This window comes from Vigna umbellata, chromosome 2, assembly GCF_029865625.1.
Source record: "Vigna umbellata cultivar VRB3 chromosome 2, Vumbellata_1.0, whole genome shotgun sequence".
NCBI lineage: Eukaryota > Viridiplantae > Streptophyta > Magnoliopsida > Fabales > Fabaceae > Vigna > Vigna umbellata.
In genome coordinates this window covers 51,133,474-51,157,071 of record NC_142166.1, presented here as the reverse complement: position 1 = coordinate 51,157,071, position 23,598 = coordinate 51,133,474, and the positions used below count along the sequence as shown (strand labels likewise).

The following is a 23,598-nucleotide window of genomic DNA, read 5'->3' as shown; positions in this document are numbered from 1 at the left end:
TTTCTTCGTGTGGTTACCTCCCTCACTTCCAACGTAAAATATTCTTATAACTTTGGAGATTTAAAATCAAATTTAAAAACATCGAAACTTCTCTTTTGTATATATAACTTTTTTTGGGGGTTTTAAACACGAAACAATCATCAGGTTAGAATTTCGAGCACCTTGCATTTCAAATGAGAGGATTGTCGTGCTTTAGACGAATATATTGTATTTGAGTACTTCTAGTATTACGAAATATTCCAAGAAAAAGAAAAGGACATAGAAATGCAATCTATAACATGATTAAAAATATCTCGAAACTAATCTCAAAGTTATAAAGTAATCGAACAATAAAAGAATATAATAGTTAGTTTCCAATTACTTTAAGCATTAATAGGATTCCTATATTTTGTAAATTAACATCCACTAAAAGCGTATTGCAAAAAGCTTCCAAAGCCAATCGTCCCAAAAGGAGATGCGAAAATTCCAAATATTATCACACGCCAGAATTATAACCAATACTTTTTGTGAAAGAATTTTGTAACTGTCTTCTGAGTTAACAACTCATAATCAGACTTAATTAAAACAACTTCATCATATTCATAATCTTTATCAAGAGCGTAGTCATCTAACCTGAGTTTGTAAGTAGACAACTTATCTGCAACATATTAGGAAATAAGTCAATCTTCCATTCTAGAAATAACTTTTAGATTAATGGCCACATCATTGTACAATTGAAACTAGCAATAGATTTCTCAAAAAAAAAAAAAACTAAATATAATACCAAAAACTTGTTTTACCCCCATCTCCAACACCCACGTAAAATTCTCGATAATTAGATAATTGAACTTGATCCTTTTACAACATCTAACAAATATTAGAGAACCCGGTAAAACTATAGTAAAATTACCATGCTTTCATAAATGCATTATAGTAAAATTCACTTTAAAAAATTATCAAATTAAGATTGAAGTATAATAAAATATAACATATTAGTTCTTAATTTCAACGTATCATATATATTTTAAGGTACCTTAAACTAATCGGCCAAAACAATCATAGACGATAAAATAAAATAAAAAATTCTAAAATGTTTAAACAAACTAATCACAAAATTGTTATATGCTGAAAATTTCACATCACTTAAAAGAAAATAAACTTATAATGTACATGTAGGAATTAATTTTACTTCAAAAATCATTTTTTTTCTTGAAATAATATAGTAATTATTCCAACCTCATTTCGAGATTTATAATTTGATAGAATCATGTTTATTCATTATTAGATCACTAATATAAATGAGGGACTGAACGCATTGCAGATATATAACTTAATTCAAATTAATTCATTGTGAAAGAGATTGGTTGCATTGTGCGAGAGAAAATGCCAGAGCTTGGGCATTTAGTAACATTCCTTATTGCAAAACAAATACATGTTTTTTTTTTTCTGTTCTTGTGCTGATTTTAAATGGTTCATATGGATTCATTTCATGTTTATTTGGAATTGTGGGTTCATATGTGATGTCAGAAGAATTTCAACGAGAGATTTTATGCATTGTGATTGTTTTTGCATTCTTGATAAACTAGAATTCGCAAATAAAATATCATGATATTCTACCAACCATTCAATTCATATAGAAATGAATGGGTGAGAGAGAGAGTGGTATGAGATATTTACCATAGCCTTCTGATCTTAAGCGTGAAAGATTAACCTCAAAAATAGTATGTGTGATAACTTTACATTTAAAAATACTAATACTAGTGCACACTTTTACTGAAATTTTATGTATGTACATGAATAATGAAGTCTATAGTTACTTATATGTATATTATTTGAGATATGAAATTTTATACATGATGACTTAATCTATTCTAAGATTTAGATTGTTGAAATGAGAATTCTTTTTTCTTTTGAACACTAACTTATCATTTCTTCTTCTCTTTTTGTTTTGTTTCTTTTTCTTCCAACGATCATCTATTTGATATGAGCAAAGAATAAATCAAGTACATATATGTCATGATTGGAAGTAGAGAATGTCATTGAATGATTTTTACATTTTAGTTTCAACGCTTTTGTATAATCTATTTGTTGAAAAAGTAAACTTAGTATTATGTAACCTTGTACATAACACTGATAATTTGTATTTTATATGAGATGTTATGTTAAGAGTGAACTATTTAACATAGTGAACATTTGATCGATTATTTATTACGCTAATGTATTCATTTTATTTTTAAATAGTTGAATAGTTGTTAAATAATTTACTTAACGTTCTCAGATAATTATGAAATTAATTTTATAATGCTAAAAACTAAAATAAAATATCATATTTGATTTTTAACATTCAAAATAAATATAAAAATCTCAGTAAAATATATCATAATAATTAAATTAATATAATGCAACAATATCAAGTTTTCCAATAAAATAAAATATGAAAAATCAATATAATATATTATCTGAAATTAGGACACAATGACTAAATTACATGTTTTATAATAGAATAACAGTACTTGATACAATAATTGATTATTTTTATTTTAAAACTATTTTGTTTATTTTTTAAATTACAGGTCTGATCGACCATTTTTTTTATCGGTTATTATAATGAAACTTTTCATTTTACACACTAAGCAGTTTGTTTATTATTCTGGTCTCCAATTCAATCAGTGTAGCTGATCGAACAGCACTATTGTAATATTATAAAGGATTGGGAGAAAAAAAATATATAGACAAAATTATAAAACGAATTTGAATAAGAGAAATGTAGATTTATTGATACAAATAAAAAAAAAAACTGAAAAAACTATGTATTTGAATGAATAAAGGAGTGAGTTAATAACAACAGAAGTTGTATGAAAAGATGTATCAATATTATAGGTTTTTTTTTTTTTTGCGTAAATTTAAGATGTAGTTTTATCCTTTTGGTATAGTTTTCATGATTTTCTGTTTTTTTTAATAAAATCATCATGTTATGTTATGAAATTGAAGTCAGCATGAATTTATTTTGAAAAATGTAAATTTTTAGAAAAAGGGTTAACATTTTACAGAAGAAAATTCTCTTAAAAAATGTTTTCGTTAAGAAATTGTTTGATTTTATAAATAATTAAATCTACAATGGGAAATTGAATTACATCATACATTTTGTTTTTCTATTCTATTTAAATAATAAGAGATTGTGTATCTTTAAGAAAATAATTTATTTGAGAACTAAACCAACCGAATACTTGGCCAGCAGTTTGAGGACTTTGGTCTCTTATGCTTTCTTCTTTTGTAGTGATTTGGGGAAAATAATTTGAATGAATTTGAGTGGATTTGAGGATAATTTTTTTGTTGTTTATTTTTATGGATTTATGAATAATTGAGAATAAATTTGAAGTAAAGTTTGTGAGAATTAGTGTAGGATTTGATTGATATGACAGATAAAATTTTTTGTTTAATTGGTAATATTAAAGATTACCAAAATACCCTTAGTTATTAAAGTAATATAAAATGATAATTGTTAATGTTATATTTAATTGTAAAAATGTTTATAAAATGAAAAATAATTATTAAAATATAAAAAATGATAAAAATTAATTAACAAACCGGCTAATCTAAATCTCGTCTCGTATATTTGTTTGAAAAAAATGTTTTATTCAACTTTAAAATAATTTTTTTTAGAACAAAGTTAGAAAAAAAAATTGTGAAAAAAGAAGACAATAAGAGGAAACTATTTTTGACATTTTTATTTATCCATGTATTCAAGAAAAAACTATTCCATTGAACGCTCCACCATACACAAATGCTTCACCACAGTGTACTGTTTCTTAATGGATACTCCATTTTCATCTCCAACCTCAAGAATTGGAAAATAATACGAAGTTAAATATGTCATTTTAATATGTTTCCTTTCAAATCATAAAAATCGAACAATAATTTCGTTTAGAATCTGGGTTCACAATTTGGCATGCATAGTAAATCTTTTCAAACAGACAGAGCCTTAATTTATAAATTAAATAATTATTTATTATAATAAATGTAATATTGTCGAAGGAAAAGTCATTTCCAACTATATCTTGATATTCTAAAAATAGTTCATATTATTTTTAGAGTTACTTACACACACAAAAGGTGTTTCATATTTTATTTATAAAAAAACAAACAGAAACTCAGTCAACACTTCGGCCTCATCTAAACTTTGGAGTGGAACATATGTATATGATTAAAGAAAAAAAAAACCTTTATTTTTTTAACTTTCTTCTCAAAAATAATAATGTAATATCTAATTTTTCCTCCATTTTATTTCTATTTTTCCAACCAAACAAGTGATTTAGCAAAGGCATAAACCAAATAATGTTTTATAGGTTTTGTTCTGGGATAATGGTGTTTTTCTCCTACTTTTCACCACCGACACCAACTTAAATGAAACATGTCATTCATTAGGGACAAAGCTAATATTTGTGGTTAGGTCATTGTTTTTAAATGTGGTATCTAACTTTCACTGCATTTTTATCTTTCAGAGTACTTTCTTTTATGGCAATATGTCAAATATCTTTATTCACCCAACTAAGTTATCTCCATCACATCATATTAACTGCTAACTATCTGTTTAGGTCGTGTAATATTTAGTTGATGGGATGTATTTGAAAAAAAAAATGAAAAATACAAATGTAAAAAAAAAAAAGGAAAAAGTATTGAACGTTATTTATAAAATTTTTAATTAATCATGTTAAAAATAAAATATGTATACCGAATATTTATTTTGTTATATAAACCTTAATTTAAACAATATTAATTTTTCTTTTCTTTCCTTTTCAACTCTCATTTTAATGAAACAAAAAATCCAGTTGTTGACAATTTTTTTAAGCACTTTGTTTAAAATTAAACAATGTTTTTTTTTTTAGTTTGTGTTGGGAGTAATATTAAAACATAAAGAAGATGATATAAAAAATGAATACATGATGTCCAAATTAAGGGGTTGTTGGAGGTGCAAAGTTTTGGGTAATTGGTTGGGAGGATAGCTAAAAAGTTTATTTTATTTTAAATCGTTCACCAATTATAAAAAATACAATTTTAACTATATTTTTATATTATAAGAATCGTATCATATTTTAAAATTATAAATAATTTCTTAAAAATATTCACATATTAGATATATTAAACTTCACTTAAAATGAAATGCTAACTATGTATGCTTATTTTTATCCATTGTAAAAAAACTAAAATAATTATTAGAAAAGAACATATTTTTCAATACTTTCAAAATAAATTAAAAATAATTAATTAATTTTGAACATTATAAATTTAAATTAAGTTTGATTAAAAAAAATTAAAATTTTGATAGGATGAATTTTAAATCGAATTTGTCAAACCCTCAAAATGACATCGGTCTTCTTTTCATCATTTTAACATCCTTATTTAAAACGTTACCTTTTGGTCCTAACTTTAGAGTTATACTTCAGTTCCCTTAATATTGTTCGACCCTTGCTCCAGCATAAACGTTCGGTCAACTTGATCCTCAAATCTGTGAATGAAACTCTTGTAATGATATTAGAAAGATTTAGGTACTCTTAATTAATGTATAAAAAGGTATGATATAAGCTTGAAGGATTATAAGTTAGGTGAGTATAATAAAATTGGTAAGATTGGTGTTGTTCATAATTTTTGCAGTCATTCTGCAGAATTATGTAGTTTGCTGAAGGACCTTCATGGACCGTACGGTCTTCCCACTATGTTCGGTCTTAACAGAATTCTACTTCTGTGGAGTTTTCAGTTAATGACAGAACAGTTATACACTAGAATTTAGTCTAGTGCTGGTGTTCGGTCTTAACTCTGTTTGGTCTCTATGAGACCTTACCTATTAATGACTGTTCGGTATTCTTGGGTGCTCGGTCTTAACTGAGTTCTGCTATTATGGAATTTCAGTTAATGACCGATCGGTCTTATGCTACTATTAAATTCAATATAGCGTTCGGTCTGTTATAGGTCTTATATGTTTGATGACCGCTCGGTCATGTATTGTCTTAGAAGTGCTCGGTCGTGGACTAGCACTCATATTACTTAGCATGTTACTTGTATTGAATCTAAGGGTGTTCGGTCTAAGATAATAGTGTTCGGTATGGTCTACTAGTGGTCGACATTAACCAATAAGTGTTTGGTCTAATTCAATAGTATTTGGATCAAGTTAATAGTGTTTGGTCTAAGCTAATAGTGTTTGGCTCATGCATAAGTCTTAATCTCTAGATGACCACTCGGTCATATTCATATATAGGAAGTGTTCTTCCATTCGGTCTTGTCCATAGTTTATGTTGATCTCTTCCATTCGGTCGTGTTCAAAGGTGGGATTTTTGTTTTACTGTTGTGTGTGATATTTATTTAAAGATGTGATGGATGAGGAATAGTGATAATTCTAATGTAATGTGAAAGTAGGATGGTATTAAGTTACGGTGTGATAATTGTGATGGGATGAGAAAGTATGATGTGACAATTATATTATGGATCTGGAAGAGAATTCCAAGTAGGAATGTCTCAGTGGTTGGTTGTATTGTGGTAAAAGTATGAATAGGGGAAGCTTAGTATTGGCGTTCATCCTAACATTCTAATGGTCACCAAATCTCAAGTAGAGAATGGTAATGCATGTGGTGAGAATAACAGGAGGCCCTAGCCTGGGCGGTATGTATTACCTTGAACTAAGGTAAGGAATAACGGGCTAACCTCGTGTGGCAGCTCAAGGGATTTCCATGCTATGGTAATCATAAGGTTTTCAGATTACCACCCACGACTGCACGAATGACCATAGCTTATATTCATACTAGTCCGGACGGTCAGTGTAAAGTGGTGGTCATAACATGCTTGTATGATTTCTGTAGATGTATGATTGTATTATATGTTTGTATGAATTGGATGTTTTCATAGTTAATTAAATTACACTAGCCTACCCTTATTTTTCTGTCTTGTCATGTTGTTCGTTCGGTCATCCTTGTCTTTGCAATGATCACTTTGTGGGTGTGAGCAGAAGGTGCAGAAGCTTCTTTGGAGCAAGTGCCGGAAGAAGAAGGTAGTTTTAGAACAAGACCGTTCGGTCTTGTACTCTTTTGGTATTAGTCTAGGATCGTTCGATTTATACTTTGATTGTATGACCGTTCGGTTTATACTTGTAATAGTAGCAGTTTAAGTTTCTTTAAAGTTTTAAATTTATGGTTATTTTAGGATAACTGTACATTAACTTTATTTTCCCCTGTAACTGTTCTATTTTATTATAAATGTAAAGATCCTTAAGTATAATTTAAAATTATATTTTTTAGATGTTACAGAATCCAACGAGGATTTGGTTAATTCAGAATCAAATTAACTCTCTAATCTATTTAATTTTATTTTTTATATTTATTTTTAAATTAAATTTAGAATTTAAAATAATTTTAGATTGTATTATTTTTATTTTAAATTGCTTTTAAAATTTAACATAATTTTATATTAAAATCTTTTTAGTTTTAAAAATAGAAAAAAATATTATTATTTTAAAATAAAAAAATTATAATTAAATAAGCAAATTTATTTAATCATTAAGTCGAATTAAATTAAAATTTATTAACCAAGTGAATTAATGTAAATGTTTATGAATCTAATGAATTTAGGTCGGTAACCGTGTTGACAGCACTGCATTTTTCATTTTAATCAGTCGATAATATAAATATATTTCTAACATCACTGACTGTATTTAGGTATTAGAAAGTCCCTTTATTAAAGGCCACTAAGTGAGTGAATCGATAAGCATTATGATGGCGTCAGCATCAACGTGTAATTGTTGCAGAAGGAAGCATGTCTCAAACTCACCATCCCCATCTCCAACTCCAACTTCATCTCTTCCACTAATCCTTCCTTCTTCTTCTTCTTCTTCTTCTTCTTCTTCTTCTTCTTCTTCTCGCAACATCACCCTTCACCAGTTTTTGCCCCTTCTCTCATCATCGCATTCCGAAACTGAACAAATCTTGAAATCCAAAGCATGCACTTCTCACTCTGCAAACTCCGAGGAACGGTTTAAGCGCCTCATCAAGAGTCGAGACTGTGCTGCTCGCTCAAGAGCCAAACAACAGGAATTCATCTTTCTACTCTCTTTTTCTTTTCTTTTCTTCTTTACTTCGTTAACATCCATTAACGCTCTTTCCTCAGGCTTATCAAAACCACTTGGAAACTAAACTTGCCCTTTTAATACAAGAAAATTCCACACTCAGAACCCAGGTTGAAGAGGTCAGCTATTTCAATCTCTTTCTCTCTCAATAAATTATTTTCTTTCTCAAGCTTCTCTGCAATAAAAAAACTTAATATCTTGACTTAGTCCATATAATTCTCTTCCTTTGCAAGTTTTAATCTTTAAACCTGTTATAATTTTTTTAACCTAATTCTACCTACCTTACTCAGGTAAGATTCTACTTTTTTTTTCTTCACTTTTAAAAAACATGGCACGCATTCTGTAATTGCAAACTTTTATTGCAAGAACACAACGACAACCGGTTAAAAAATCCTGTCGTTTACCTCCTCCTCCTCGGTCAACTGCTGGTTGTGCAGAACTAGTGTCGTATTGATCGTGATCAGTCCGTTAAATAGAATAGCGGTTATAAATTTGTAAATAAAAGAAAATACATGATATACTTTGATAGTTATATTAACTATGTTTGGTTAGTTTTTAATTATCGATGTTAAAATTAATATCGTGATACATGTAATTTACTTTGATTTGTAATTTTTGGATGTTATAGATAATGACATTTATTAGTAAAGTTAAGGTTTTAATATTATAAAAAATCATTAATATTATGTATAATTTAATATATTACATTAAAAGAATTACAAGTTAATTATAATTTAATTAAGATCATTGAATTTTTTAATAACGGACTTTATGGAGTTTTCATTTTTTTTTTCATGAAGTGTGGTTGAGTTTTTGTAAACTTTCTCTGTACTCTTATCTTTTCAAACTTCTAATTTTCACCATTTTCTCCTCTTTTATATCCTTTCCGTTTTCATCTGCACGGCACAGACAAGTATCAGAGGGAAGAGATTTGGACCAGTTTCTGGGGCTTTTAATTGCTGAGTTGAGAATTTTGGAGTTTTTTGACATTTTCGTTTGTTTTGGTACAGATGAAAATTCGATTGAAATGTGGTGGTGCACCTCCGAAAAAGCACAGTCTCTACAGAACCTCAACATCTCCATTTTGAGATGCATCGCTGCAATATGCTTGCAAAGTGGTCCAAACATGTTCCGACAAACCTTTATTGGACCCTTTCTCCGCACTCCCCCCGATAAAGAAAATATTTCTGAGCCATCCCCACACTTTCTTTTATTTACTTCCTTACCACACTTTTCTGTTATTTTAGGTTACAATTATGTTTCTGAAAACCCAATTCTCACTTCTATTACCTGCCCTTTATTGTCCAAAAAGGATGGCCAATGAAACTGGCCCACCAATGCTGTTTGATGTTTCCTACCTTTTTCTTTTTCTTTTGTAAAAGGACAATCAAATCCTCCACTTTTGTCTTCTTCTGCAATTTATCATGTTATTGTTCATGGAGAAATTACACCTATCTCGGTTATTCCGCTGGTAAAGAAAGAATATGTGATAAAAGTAAGTGAAAAAAAAGGTTGTTTTGTTAGAAATAAACTAATGGAAAGCGGAATGATTTTATTTGTTTTTAATTTTATTTATTACTATATAATAAAAACAAAAATCTTATCTAATCGTGTTCGTGTTTTTATACGGAAGAGGGTGTCTTCACATGTTCTTAGATTTGGGAGAGGCAACAAAATCTCGTTTCCTAGGATTTTGCTGAAATAAATCTCCAAGGGACATGATCATGTGAGAGTTCGACCTCTGATCATTAGAACACGTGACTATTAGCTACAAGGTCAGGGTTAAGATTGAGTCTGTCAGCGAAGAAAACAAAAGGATCTTTCCCATCATAAATAAATCATGATTGCGCTGGTGTAAGATTCGACGACTCTTGTAAATGAAATAATCTTTAAGGATAAATTTTTATTAAAAGTTAATTATCTACAAAAATTAATAAATTTTTTGATTTTATAAATTAATAAATAATGGATGGCATAGTAACAATAAGCAAACTTTCTTCTGTTTCATGTGAAGTGAGTCTGACCAGGGTTTGATTTTACCCATATTTAAGTTAAAATTATGATTTTTTTAGATTGATTGTTCTCTTCGAAACATAAATTTTTTAACTATATTTTAAATTTTAGCTATTGAATGTAATTGAAATTTAATATTTACTGTTTAAGTATACACGTTAATATAATTTATATATTAATAGGTTTAATACTTATTTTGATAATTTGGTTTGTAGATATGTTTAAAGTTGTTTTTTTTTAAGTTCACTAATATTTTATACTTTGTAAAAAATAGTATATGTTAATCTTTCTTACTTATCCAGTCATTAAGTTTTCATCAGTAAAACAAGTTTGTCGTTAGTTTTTTTAACGAAATAAATAAAAAAGATTAACGTGAGTTTTTATAAAATATAGGATAATACTGAACTTAAAAAAAGAAGAAAAACTTTGAAGAGAGAAAGAAAATAGATATTAAACTTATATTATATATATTATGCAGTTAAATTTTTTATTTATTTTGGATTTAGATCGAAGCTTATTAATGAGGTGGGGCAAGTGAAGTTGTAAATTTGATATATCTTACTGTTTCTTTGAATTATTAGTTTTGGGTGATGTGACATGATAAGACGTGTAATTATTCTATATTTGATTTAATATTTACAGAAGACAATGAAAGTTTTACAAAGTTATAGCTGTAGTAACCTGGAACAGCATCATGGGTAAGGGAGTCATTCAAATATTGTCAGCACTAAAAACAAAACTCAATATCCATGTTACCATGGAAAAATACAACACTATTTTCAACATCGTACAAAGAAATTCTACTTTCGAAACATTGTAAAATAAAACTATTTTAATTAAATAACTCAAATAAAATATTTCAAAACTTCGTTGCCATAACTTAAATATCTAAAAGACAATTTATTAAAACTAACCAAGTGGCCACAAGTCATATATTATCATTTAAAAGAGAAAAATCAAAACTGTGGTTCCATAACTTAGATAAAAAAAAAAAAACGAAGTTAGACATAATATCACATTTTAGTTAACTCATTTTATCCAATCTAAATTAAATTTAAATATTTAGTAATCAATTAGTTGATATCGAGATTGATTCTCATTTATTAAAATAAATGTCTTATAACAAGTTGTCATGTTAATATACTTGAATATTCGGATTTTAATTAAATTTTCTGTCATAAATAAAAATAATCCACAAAGTTTGAGAAAATGGAGCATGACAAAAAATCATCGAATTGTCTGAATCCGTGGAGTGCATTTGTTAGGGTTTAAATGGATTTTTATTTATGATCTTCAGACACAAACACGAAAATATTGTAAAGAAAAAAATTGTCGGGCTTGGCCCAAGAAGAAAATTCTTCCTGCACCCCATACTTTTGAAAATACCAATATTACCCTTCGGACAGTTAATTTAGACAATGGTGTGTTGGAGTGTTTTGAAGTTTGTAGAAGTGGTTCCTGGTGTTGGTGTCTATGCATTATACTTTCAGCGAGTTTTCGTTTACGTTTCAGTTCTTAATTGCATTTTCCGGATTGTATAATATAAAATCCCAAATATAAATTTTGTATTCAGGAATACAACATGCCATGAAAACCAGCTAAACCACCGCCGTGAAACAGCGTCTGCACTACAGTTTGATGATGTTCTTCAACGTCCTCTCACGCCGGTGGCATGAAAATGTAGTAAATTGAGAAAAAGCAGTAAGCAGATCAAATTTGAGTGCAATCATGCTGCAAGCTTTCTAATATTTTATTTTCCAGTTTTTGAGTCTGTTACTAAATGTGTGAGAATCGGAGATGCTGAACTCGATACAATAACAGATAGGGAGGTTGCAGATGCTGGTACATTATGCAGTGAAGGGAAAATGGGGTAGGTCATTGAAAGTGGTGCGGTGCTGATGGAGAAGATGAAGATGAAGCGGGAAAGAATAAAATTTAGATTTTTATTTACTTTTTCATTTGGGTAAAGTTCACATTTTCTTACCTCATGAAGGTGCAGGTGGAGAACATTTGCAGGAAGAAGTTGTCCAGAGAAGGAGATAGTTTGGAAATGAGAGCCCAGTAATATAAAATATTCATTTTGATATTACAAAAATTTGACTGTCTCATATTAATATAAACATGTACTTTCACTACAATGACTACCTTGATCATTCCTCAGCTATGAAATAAAGTCCTGCCGTTTGACTGCATGATATTTCTGGTATAAATCATAATGAAAGGTCAAAATAATGTGGAATTATATATTATGTGTGGTGAGGATATGAAATCACGCGGTGTATGTGTATAATAATATTGATTGGCAAGCTGTATAGTGTGAATATAATCTCCACTAACTTGTTGCTGCCTCCACTTGCAGATACGGTTTATGGGGTGGCGAGCACCACCATCTACAAACTTTTTATGTAGGCTACATCTTCAAATGCCGCACTTAGCGTTGAGGCGTAATTGTAGTGCGCTGTGGAATAAGAATGCAATTATTAGCTCCACAATCGCGGATGGCTTCTCTTTTTTTTTTAACACCAGAAGTAGCTTAACACTATTATATAACATACACATGTCTGCTGATGCTACCAACCACGCATGCTCCCATTAGCTCCTGCAATCTACGAGAGCATAGGAACATGAAAGCCAACACAATTTTCTTGCTATTATTCTTTGTTCACTTGGTGTTTCTTGGAGAATCAAGATCATCATCATCTGCAGAAGCAGGGAATGGAAGTGACAACCAGACTAACCGTGAAGTTTATATCGTGTATATGGGAGCCGCCAAAGATTCTCTTCGGGATGATCATGCTTATCTTCTGAATTCAGTGCTAGCGAGGTAAATTAGTTAACACAGCTCATAATCAAAGGAAAAATAACGTTACAAAAAATTGTTATATTTCTCTGCCAAGTAGCAACTCCTGAAATCAACTACATTTCGATAATTGGAAGGAACAAGAATGCTCTGGTTCGCAACTACAGGCATGGTTTTTCTGGGTTTGCTGTTCGTTTAACTAAAGAGGAGGCAAACTCAATTGCTCACAGACCTGGTGTGATCTCTGTCTTCCGGGATCCAATTCTGAAGCTCCACACAACCCGTTCTTGGGATTTCCTTAAGGACCAAAGCCCACTACCCAAAACCCACAGCCCAAACAGGGCCTCCAACTCTGCTCCCTCATCAGACGTCGTCATTGGCATTTTGGACTCAGGTTCATTATCTAAACCCTAATTATTTGATGTTATGACGAATTATATGTTTCACAAGTTAACTAATGGATACAAAAACGGAATTTTGTTCAGGTATATGGCCAGAGTCAGCAAGCTTTAGCGACAAGGGAATGGGTCCCGTTCCATCCCGTTGGAAAGGCACTTGTATGAACTCCTTTAACTTCAATTCATCAAACTGTAACGGGTAAAAAAATACCCTAAATCAAGCTTAAATGTAAATCGCATCATCATTAATCTTGTCTATTTAATAAACATGATCATTTTTTATTTTGCTTAGGAAGATAATTGGAGCAAGGTATTACCGTGATCCTAATGGAGACAAAGTGTTTGAGACACCAAGGGATGTAGACGGCCACGGAACCCACGTAGCAGCCACAGCGGCGGGAGTCACCGTGCCCGGTGTCTCATATTACGGAGTGGCGGCGGGGACTGCCCAGGGTGGGTCCCCGGAATCACGGTTGGCGATTTACCAAGTGTGCTTCAAGTATGAATGCCCTGGCTCGACGATTCTTGCGGCGTTTGACGATGCCATTGCTGATGGGGTCGATGTGATTTCGGTGTCGATTGGTCCCATCCCTGGGTTACGATCCGAGTTGAAATACGACCCAATCGCCATCGGGGCATTCCACGCCGTGGAGCGCGGCATTTTGGTGGTTGCCTCCGCGGGAAACGGCGGACCATACTTAAACACGGTGGTGAATGACGCACCTTGGATTTTTAGCGTTGCTGCCTCTTCGATAGACAGGGATTTTAAGTCCAACCTTGCCTTTGGTGATAACAAAGTCATCAAGGTATATTAATATAATTTTTTTAATTGTATTTGTTAATGTAATAGAAATGTCATTTCTATATACGTATAGAAACGTTCCCCTATCAATTGATTAAAAATTAAATAATTACAGTAGAACTAAAAACGAATTTATCCCACAAAATAAACTTACTAAATTGTTTGGGCACATAACGATTAAATTTCAGGGTGAAGCTCTTAATTTCTCCCCCCTTTCAAATCTACCCAAATATCCACTTGTATATGGTGAGTCTGCCAAAGCAAAGAACGCCAGGTCAGCTGACGCAAGGTATGCACACAATCTATTCGTTAATTGGTCGCACACTAACTTAGCAAGTCTAAAATTCTAGATCGTTTTATTGAATTAACGAAAGAATGAGAAACACGCATTTGATCAAGTATGTGTAAAATTTCCAGAGAAAATTAACCATATCAACTATGAATGCAGGCAATGCTTCCCAGGTGCATTCGCTAAACGTCTAGTAAAAGGGAAGATTGTCATATGTGACGGTAAAGATCATTCATATAGAACTAGTTTGAAAGTTGATGCTGTGCGGGAGGTAAGTGGACTAGGTGTGGTTCACATTTCTGACCCAATAGTAGGAGCAGAAAGAAAAGATTTTGGAGACTTCCCAGTAACAGAGATAAGTTCTAAAGATGCTGACATAATCTTTCAGTATGTTAATTCAACCAGGTAAGGTTGCATTGTGGATGAGCTCAATATTTAGAAACATCGATAACTTTAGAATTCACAAGCTAATTTAATTGTATGTGCATAATTTAATCTGAAGCAATCCAGTGGCAACAATTCTCCCAACAGTTTCAATCCTTGATTTTAAGCCTGCGCCCATAATCCCATCCTTTTCAGGAAGAGGGCCTTCAGACTTTTCCAAGAATATTCTCAAGGTAGGACTACATTACAGATAGATTACTAGCAATTAAGATTAATTACCAGCAATTAATTCTTAACTATAAATAGAACTTGGTTTCTTTGTAGCCTGATATTGCAGCACCAGGGGTCAACATTCTTGCAGCATGGATCGGAAATCAGAGAGAAGGCGTTCCTAAACATAAAAAGCCCTCACAGTTCAATATCCTCTCGGGTACTTCTATGGCATGTCCACATGTTTCAGGACTTGCAGCTACCATCAAATCTCAAAACCCCACTTGGAGTGCTTCTGCAATCAAATCAGCAATAATGACCACTGGTTTGACCTTTCTTTCATTATAAATTTTAATCATTTAAACCTTTTTTTTTTTCATTTTTCGAAACCATAATCACCCTTGTATGTTTCCCAATGTAGCAACTCAAAAGAACAATTTGAAGGCTCCCATAAGAACGGAGACAGGATCAACAGCCACACCTTATGACTATGGAGCAGGGCAAATGACACTGTATGGACCATTCCACCCAGGGCTAGTTTATGAAACCAACACAGTTGACTACTTGAACTACTTATGCTATATTGGATATAATGTAACCGTGGTTAAGATTATATCGAGATCTGTTCCTAATAATTTCAGCTGCCCCAAAGATTCTAGTTCTCATCATATATCCAACATCAACTATCCTTCCATAGCAATCTCCGACCTCGAAGGGAAAAATGTTGTAGAAGTTACTAGAACTGTTACAAATGTTGGCGAAGAGAACGAAACAATTTACTCTCCTGTTATCGATGCTCCTAGAGGGATAAAGGTCAACTTGATTCCAAATAAACTTCAATTTACGAAAAATAGTAGAAAACTAAGCTACCGAGTTATCTTTTCATTCACGTCGACCATGTCGATGGACCATTTATTTGGATCAATTACTTGGAGTAATGGTAAATATGATGTTCGAAGTCCATTTGTATTAATTAAGAGCTAAATTAGAAGGAACTATGAATAAATGAAACCCAATATTTGTCAATATGTAAGCTTTTCACTGTATCTTATATAATTTCAAAGTTACTTTTTTTGTTTAAGGTTACTACACACAAGCTGATAAACATTTAAATCAGTAGTGTTAGAAGTGGTACGAAGTAAAGTATTATTTTCTCTTGAAGAAAAAAAATTATATATATATATATATATATATATATATATATATATATATATATATATATATATATATATAGGGAAAAGTCAGAAATTAATTTTACTATAAAAAATATAATGCGTTTGTTGGTTGAGTTTAGATCCTCTGAAATTTTTCTACAAACAAAGAGATTATAATGTCCGTTAAAAAATTATTTTATGTTTTAATTTCTTTATATGTTATATACTTAAAATTTTAAAATGGAAAAGATATATATTTTGATACTACTTTTTCAAACATTTTTTTTAATCTTTTAATAGCTGAGAAGAAAAACTCTCCCAAACTCTATCTCAATCAATAATTTAACGTATAAAACATAAGTATAATTTAATCTTTTACATTTGTACTTGTATTCGTTAAAAGATCAATATTATTAAAGCTAATATATGATAATATGCAGTTATAAAACTGATTTAAGATTCGGCCCTTTTACAATTTTAATAATCTCAACTTTCAAAATACATAACCCTGAAATCAGTATGCATTCGAATTTAAGTTTTTGATTTCAATTGACATTTCAACTTTTGAATTTAAATGTTTATATTTTTATTTTTTTATGTTTTAAACATTATATAAGCAAAATATTTTTTATTAGCTGTAAAATATGTTTAAAATAATAAATTTTAAATATTATTATTTGACTTTACTTAAATATAAATTTATTTATTTTTAAATTTATTTTTATTTTCTTATAATATTTTTATCAATAAATATATTAATAATAAATATTATTAATATTACTTTTATATAATAATCTTCATTTTTTATTAATTAAAATATTTTTTTATTTATCATATCATTAAAATATTACAAAACTTTTATAAATTTTATTTTCAAATTCAAGATCAATCATCTTCAAATTTCTTAACAAAAACAAAATTCACTTTATTTTCAAACCCCTTTAAATTTATCCCCTCCTTCTCTCTCAAATCTCCAAATAAAGCCAGCTTAAATCTGAAAAAAACTCTCAGCAGCAATGTTTCACCTTCGTATAATCATAGTTAACAGTGTACGAACGCCTCATATCCCATAAGCTTGTAAACATCTCTCTCTTCATCTTCATCATCATCATTGTGTTGGAATTCTCTCAAGAGTTGAAATATTCATTGACACTTCATATTGCACCCAATTGGAACATTTTGCTACCTATTAATTAATTAATTAATTAAATAATGTGGTTCACTAACTTATGGGTTGAGCAATTTGAATATCAGAAAAAAATATGATAAATGGGGAAAATTAAATGATGGCGCACTACTGCAATTCTGATGACTCACTCTCTCACATATACAGAGACAGACAACAAATTAAAATAAGTGGGAATACGCATTCAGCTCAATCACTTGAAGACTTGAGATTTGAGAAACCATTAAAATAAACTCAAAACCCTTTCTTTCTGTTCTTCTCTATAATGGATAAACAAGATAAGCTTTTCCCCACAAATGCCGAACTTGCCATTCCCACACCACATCATTATTTCCAGTTTGATAATCTTTTTAATTTGTGTCAGAATCCACTCATATATTTTATTCAATCTCCATCTTCTATTAATCACATTTTACGCTAATTTTCAGAATTATCTGTCTTTCATTTACATTATATTTTAGTAAAATATATATTTTTAAAATACATTAAATATTACATCACATAATTGTTTTATATATTCAATTAAAATGAATAATATTTAATAAAAATATAACCTTCAATTAGAACAATATTTTAATACATATATTTTCTTTTGTCATTATTGATTAAAAAAATTATTTAATATTATCTATGACATCTCTTTTTAACAGTATAATACAATAAAAATGAAATATTTTATTATAAATATTATGAAAAGAGATAATTTAATATATATTATATATTAGTACAATATTACAATATATAACTATAATAATATCACCTGTAACTAACTATGATTATATTATAAAACTAACTTTAATATCATTCAACTATTAAAACAATGGACTCTTGTAGTTAAATAGGTGTTTTTATACTCCTATTTTCATCTATTCACATCAATAAAATAATCATTGTAAAAAGAAAAACACAACACATAACTCACAAATAAACAAAAGAACATAAATAAAAGAGACTTTGCCAAACTAAATTAAACATATAAACATCACAAACCTATCCAATTTCAATTACAATTATTCAACTTTGTCCAAATCATTACAATTGCAATGTTACTCCTTAATCTACTTCAAAACTCAACATGCAATCAAATCATACAAATTTAAAAACCTAAACTCAATTCAATAAATCATGTTTAATACACAACTTAATAGTTCTTATATCAATATTACGATCACTCAATCAGTAAATTCAACAATTTAAAACATAAAATAATTAAAATTAGTTTCCCTCACTTATTAGACAACCAAAATACCTCTAGTTTTATAGGATGTTTTATCTACATAAACACATTACAAAAATAATAATGACATATTATTATAATCATTCATTAGTGTAGAGTCATAAAAGATAAAAAGACGTATGCAAGTAGAACAAAACAATAATGAACCTTAAAGTCGTACCGTCGAAAAGCTATATAAATACATATGGTAATGGTATTTGAAAAGAAATACACTCCCTCTCTCGTTCTTTCTCATGCATTCATATAAATATTAAAACTCTCTTATTGAATTTTGCGGGTGGATTTTCCCTCAGTCTTCAGAAACTTACATCAAGAATCACCAATCCATTCAGATTTTACTACTTTTTCGAAGATTCACATTTAAGATTCCCGAAATAACAACTAGTTTTACCTTTCGATTACACTACCCATAAATTGAAAACTTCATTCAGGACTAGGAAACTTTTCCATGTCCTGGTTACTTAGTGCATTGGTTAGGTATATGCCTATATATATTTTAACTAATTTTGTCAAAATAATTGTTCATCTTCTTTCCCCAACCCTAATTCCTTTACAATGACGTTGAGTGATACCATACATATTGTCCAGCTTTAACTGCTAAAATAAGATGATGTTCTTTATATGTAATGTTGGCATGCTACATTATATCTTAGGCTATTCCACTCTTAGTTATGAAATATACGGTGGTTAGCACCAACTACAAAATTTTACTATATGGTAACTCTATCTTCAAATGGCGCACTTTCCGTGGACACAGTGCTTGACGCGTAATTGCAGTGCGCATAAGGAATAAGCATGCCATAATTCCACCATCGCAGATTGCACTTTTTCTTCCACCGCAAATCAAATCACAATTGCTGATTCAGTGCTCACACACATTTAAGCACCCATCCATCCATGCCTTTATATACCATAACTTGCAAGAGTTCTTCAAGGCACACTAAGTTACAACTGATTAACATGCAAGGCAATAATAAACTTTTGTTGCATATATTCACTCTTTTTGTGTTTCTTGGAGCCACAAGTTCATCACCAGAAAATGGTAGCAACGGTAAACAAGTTTATATCGTCTATATGGGAGCTGCGGATTCTTCCAATGCTTCTCTTCGGAATGACCATGCTCAGCTTCTCAATGCAGTGATAAGAAGGTATACGTAATTACATGTTACGTGGACTTCAATCAATTAATTTTATTGTACTTTGCATGATTTTTACCCGACAAAAGATTAATGTGAATGTAAATTGAAGGAATGACAAGGCTTTGGTGCGGAACTACAAGCATGGTTTCTCAGGGTTCGCAGCTCGTTTATCAAAAGAGGAGGCAAATTCAATTGCTCAGAAACCTGGTGTTGTGTCTGTTTTTCCTGACCCCATTCTGAAGCTCCACACAACTCGTTCCTGGGATTTCCTAAAATATCAAACTCACGTCAAAATCGACGCCAACCCAAAAACGCTCTCCAATTCTTCTTCCTCCTCAGACGTTATCCTTGGCATATTAGACACAGGTTATTTATAACCAAGAAGAATGATATTTGCATAATACGTGCATGCTAACGTATAGTTTTCATTAATCATTGTCGATATCACACATAACCACTTAGTATACTACACATGTATATGTTCTTATGATGTACTAAATACATGAATGTTTGATGATTTAAGAAAGTATTATTTTGAAGAAAAAGGGTGTATTTTTCAGGTATATGGCCAGAGGCAGCGAGTTTTAGTGAGGAGGGAATGGGTCCTGTTCCATCGCGCTGGAAAGGCACGTGCGTGAAATCATCAGACTTTAATGCATCTAATTGCAACAGGTTGCACCCCAAATTCTACCAATGGAAACAATGATAAACATCTAAACAGTTATGCAACTGTTAGCTTATAGTTTTCTTTTCTTTGAATAGGAAACTAATTGGGGCAAGATTTTACACTGACCCTAATGGGGAAGACGGTGACAACACGCCACGGGATTCGCTTGGCCACGGGACCCATGTGGCCTCCACGGCGGTGGGAGCCGCCGTGACCAACGCATCGTACTACGGTCTGGCGGCGGGGAGCGCCAAGGGTGGGTCCCCAGAATCAAGATTGGCGGTTTACAGAGTGTGTTCTAACTTTGGGTGCAGTGGGTCCGCCATTCTCGGGGCGTTTGACGATGCCATTGCCGACGGAGTCGATGTTCTGTCGCTGTCGCTCGGTGCATCACCCGGATTTCGACCCGACTTGACAAGCGACCCGATTGCGATCGGAGCGTTCCACGCCGTGGAGCGCGGCATCGTGGTGGCCTGCTCCGCTGGGAATGATGGACCGAGCTCGAACACGGTTGTGAACGATGCGCCTTGGATTTTAACCGTTGCAGCTTCGACCATCGACCGAGATTTTCAGTCCGACGTGGTCCTGGGTGGTAACAAAACCATCAAGGTACGTGTTCAATGCATCATATTATGCCTTTTAGTTACTTAAAAATACTATTGAATAATTTTATATTTTATCACATTATTTTTTTATTTATATGTACGAGTAATCTAATATTGGCCCATATTGATAATTATTATTAAACTTCAGGGAAGGGCTATAAATTTCTCCCCTCTTTCAAATTCGGCTCAGTATCCATTGGTATACGGCGAGTCTTCCAAGACGAACGAGAGTAGTTTAACTGAAGCAAGGTAAGCAAAATCTCCCAAGCTTTTATAAAAACTCGCAAGTGGTTCGGTGCTCAAAAGCCTCAGGGGTTTGGAATTGGACAGCATAAAATGAACAAAGGAATGATATCTGTTGGTTTGATAATTAAAAGCCTCTCGGCAAAATATTGAATCAATTTTTAAATGCAGACAATGTCACCCAGATTCATTAGATGCAAGCAAAGTCAAAGGGAAGATTGTGCTATGTGATGGCAGAAATGATGAATACTCAACTAGTGAAATAATAGACACAGTGAAAACCCTGGGAGGAATAGGCCTAGTTCATATTACGGACTCAAATGGAGCAATAGCTTCATATTACGGGGACTTCCCTGCAACGGTTATTAGCTCAAAAGATGGTGCCTCAATACTGCAATACATAAATTCATCCAAGTAAGTGCACTCAGAAGAAAACACTGTCAGTTTTAGAAATTGCTTTTGAATCTTGTTTGAGACCAAGATTGAACGTACCATCTAACCATGCATATGATAATATTGAAGCAATCCAGCAGCAACAATTCTACCAACAACTACAGTTCTTGATTATAAACCTGCTCCCCTTGTGCCAGACTTTTCATCAAGAGGACCTTCATCTCTATCAAGCAATATTCTAAAGGTATATGATACGAAGATGTGTGACATGAATAGAATTACGATAAACCAATCTCAATGCTCAACACTAAACATACTCTGGTTTCTTCCTATATAGCCTGATATTGCAGCACCAGGAGTTAATATTCTGGCCGCATGGATTGAAAGTAGCTCAGACGAAGTTCCCAAAGGAAGAAAGCCCTCACAGTACAACATAATCTCAGGGACTTCAATGGCCTGTCCACATGTTTCAGGACTTGCTAGCACTGTCAAAGCACGCAACCCCAGTTGGGGTCCCTCTGCAATCAAATCTGCCATCATGACTTCAGGTCAGCAGCTAGCGCATGTTATTCTCATGCTGTATTTGTAATCAGTGTGATCTACCAACGTATCAACTCCTATCTTTCTACATAAATGCAGCAATTCAAAGTGACAACACGAAGACAGCTATAACAACCGATTCAGGGTCAGTAGCCACACCTTATGACTATGGAGCAGGGGAGATGACAACATCTGAATCATTGCAGCCAGGGCTAATTTATGAAACCGACACTATCGACTACTTAAACTTCTTGTGTTACATTGGACTTGACATAGCCACGGTTAAGGTCATCTCCAGAACTGTTCCTGACAATTTCAATTGCCCCAAGGATTCAAGTTCTGATCTTGTCTCCAACATCAACTACCCTTCCATAGCAGTAAACTTCACTGGCAAAGGAACTGTCAGTGTGAGTAGGACTGTCACAAATGTTGGTGAAGAAGATGAAACAGTGTACTCCCCAGTGGTTGAGGCTCCCAGTGGAGTAAAAGTCACACTAACTCCAAATAAATTACAATTTACGAAGAGTAGTAAAAAACTAAGTTACAAAGTTATTTTCTCCACAACTTTAACTTCCCTAAAGGAAGATCTGTTTGGATCTATCACTTGGAGTAACGCCAAATATATGGTTCGAAGTCCTTTTGTATTAACTAAGTAACCAAATTTAAAGTATAGATGAATAAATGTAAGCCAAGTTTTTCGTGGTGTATATGCTTGATGCTTGAGTATTGACTATTGTAATTGAGTGGAAGATCCATGCTTAGTTGACAGGTAAATGTCTTCTAAGTCAGGAACCTAATAGGAAATCCTTTTAATGAGACACCAAAAAATTTCAAATATTATCTGCCTTGATGTCTAGTGTCATATCTCAAATAATTATTTGCACTTAGGGACCCAACAAGTTAGTCTCATTAGTCTAAAACAATTGTGAAAGGTGTGCTTGTGGAATATCATTGTTGAATTGAACTTGAGTTAAGAGGGTATATTTTCATTTAAATTCATTCATCATTTTGTTGCATTAGTGGAATTTCCTTTGCTTGAGGACAATCAAAAGTTTAAGTGTGGGGTATTTTGATAGGTAAATAAAATGTAGTTGCATTAGTAGTTTAGTTTAGGCCATTTGCATGCATAATTATATTAATTGAATCATTTTATTAAGCATTATAGTTGTTTCGGATCATACAGTTGGATTTTGTGTTTTTTCTTGTTAATAGGTGTTTTGTGAGATTTAAAATCACAAATCAGAAAGAATAAGTGCTTAAGATGTCAAGGTGAAACCAGAGAGCATCACAACTGAACTATGGTTTTTTTACCCAACCTGTGGATTTGCTTCAGGAGATGTAAACTCAAAACCAGAGAGCATCATAACTGAGTTGCGGTTTTTTCGACAACCTGTGGATTTAACTTAAGTGTGCAGAATGGAAACCAGAGAAGTTAACACCCAGATTGTG

General features: G+C 31.8%; 3 protein-coding genes across 3 annotated transcripts; all 3 read left to right on the top strand.

The window, feature by feature from the left end:
- Window positions 1-7,683: 7,683 nt before the first annotated feature.
- On the top strand, window positions 7,684-9,543 carry LOC124839074 (protein FD-like). The gene is made up of 3 exons (XM_088108062.1): window positions 7,684-8,055; window positions 8,132-8,208; window positions 9,100-9,543. Exons 1-3 carry the CDS (start codon window positions 7,737-7,739, stop codon window positions 9,175-9,177), a joined length of 474 nt encoding a protein of 157 aa, XP_087964188.1. The 5' UTR covers window positions 7,684-7,736; the 3' UTR covers window positions 9,178-9,543.
- Window positions 9,544-12,556: 3,013 nt separating this feature from the next.
- LOC124839078 (CO(2)-response secreted protease-like) lies at window positions 12,557-16,066 on the top strand. The gene is made up of 9 exons (XM_047314821.2): window positions 12,557-12,926; window positions 13,040-13,296; window positions 13,388-13,499; window positions 13,593-14,106; window positions 14,291-14,391; window positions 14,551-14,796; window positions 14,894-15,008; window positions 15,100-15,310; window positions 15,407-16,066. Exons 1-9 carry the CDS (start codon window positions 12,670-12,672, stop codon window positions 15,967-15,969), a joined length of 2,376 nt encoding a protein of 791 aa, XP_047170777.2. The 5' UTR covers window positions 12,557-12,669; the 3' UTR covers window positions 15,970-16,066.
- A 3,378-nt stretch (window positions 16,067-19,444) lies between these two features.
- On the top strand, window positions 19,445-22,856 carry ATSBT5.2 (Subtilisin-like serine endopeptidase family protein). Its single transcript, XM_047314808.2, has 9 exons — window positions 19,445-19,710; window positions 19,811-20,067; window positions 20,262-20,373; window positions 20,464-20,977; window positions 21,122-21,222; window positions 21,388-21,630; window positions 21,739-21,853; window positions 21,947-22,157; window positions 22,249-22,856. Exons 1-9 carry the CDS (start codon window positions 19,460-19,462, stop codon window positions 22,803-22,805), a joined length of 2,361 nt encoding a protein of 786 aa, XP_047170764.2. The 5' UTR covers window positions 19,445-19,459; the 3' UTR covers window positions 22,806-22,856.
- Window positions 22,857-23,598: the final 742 nt, after the last annotated feature.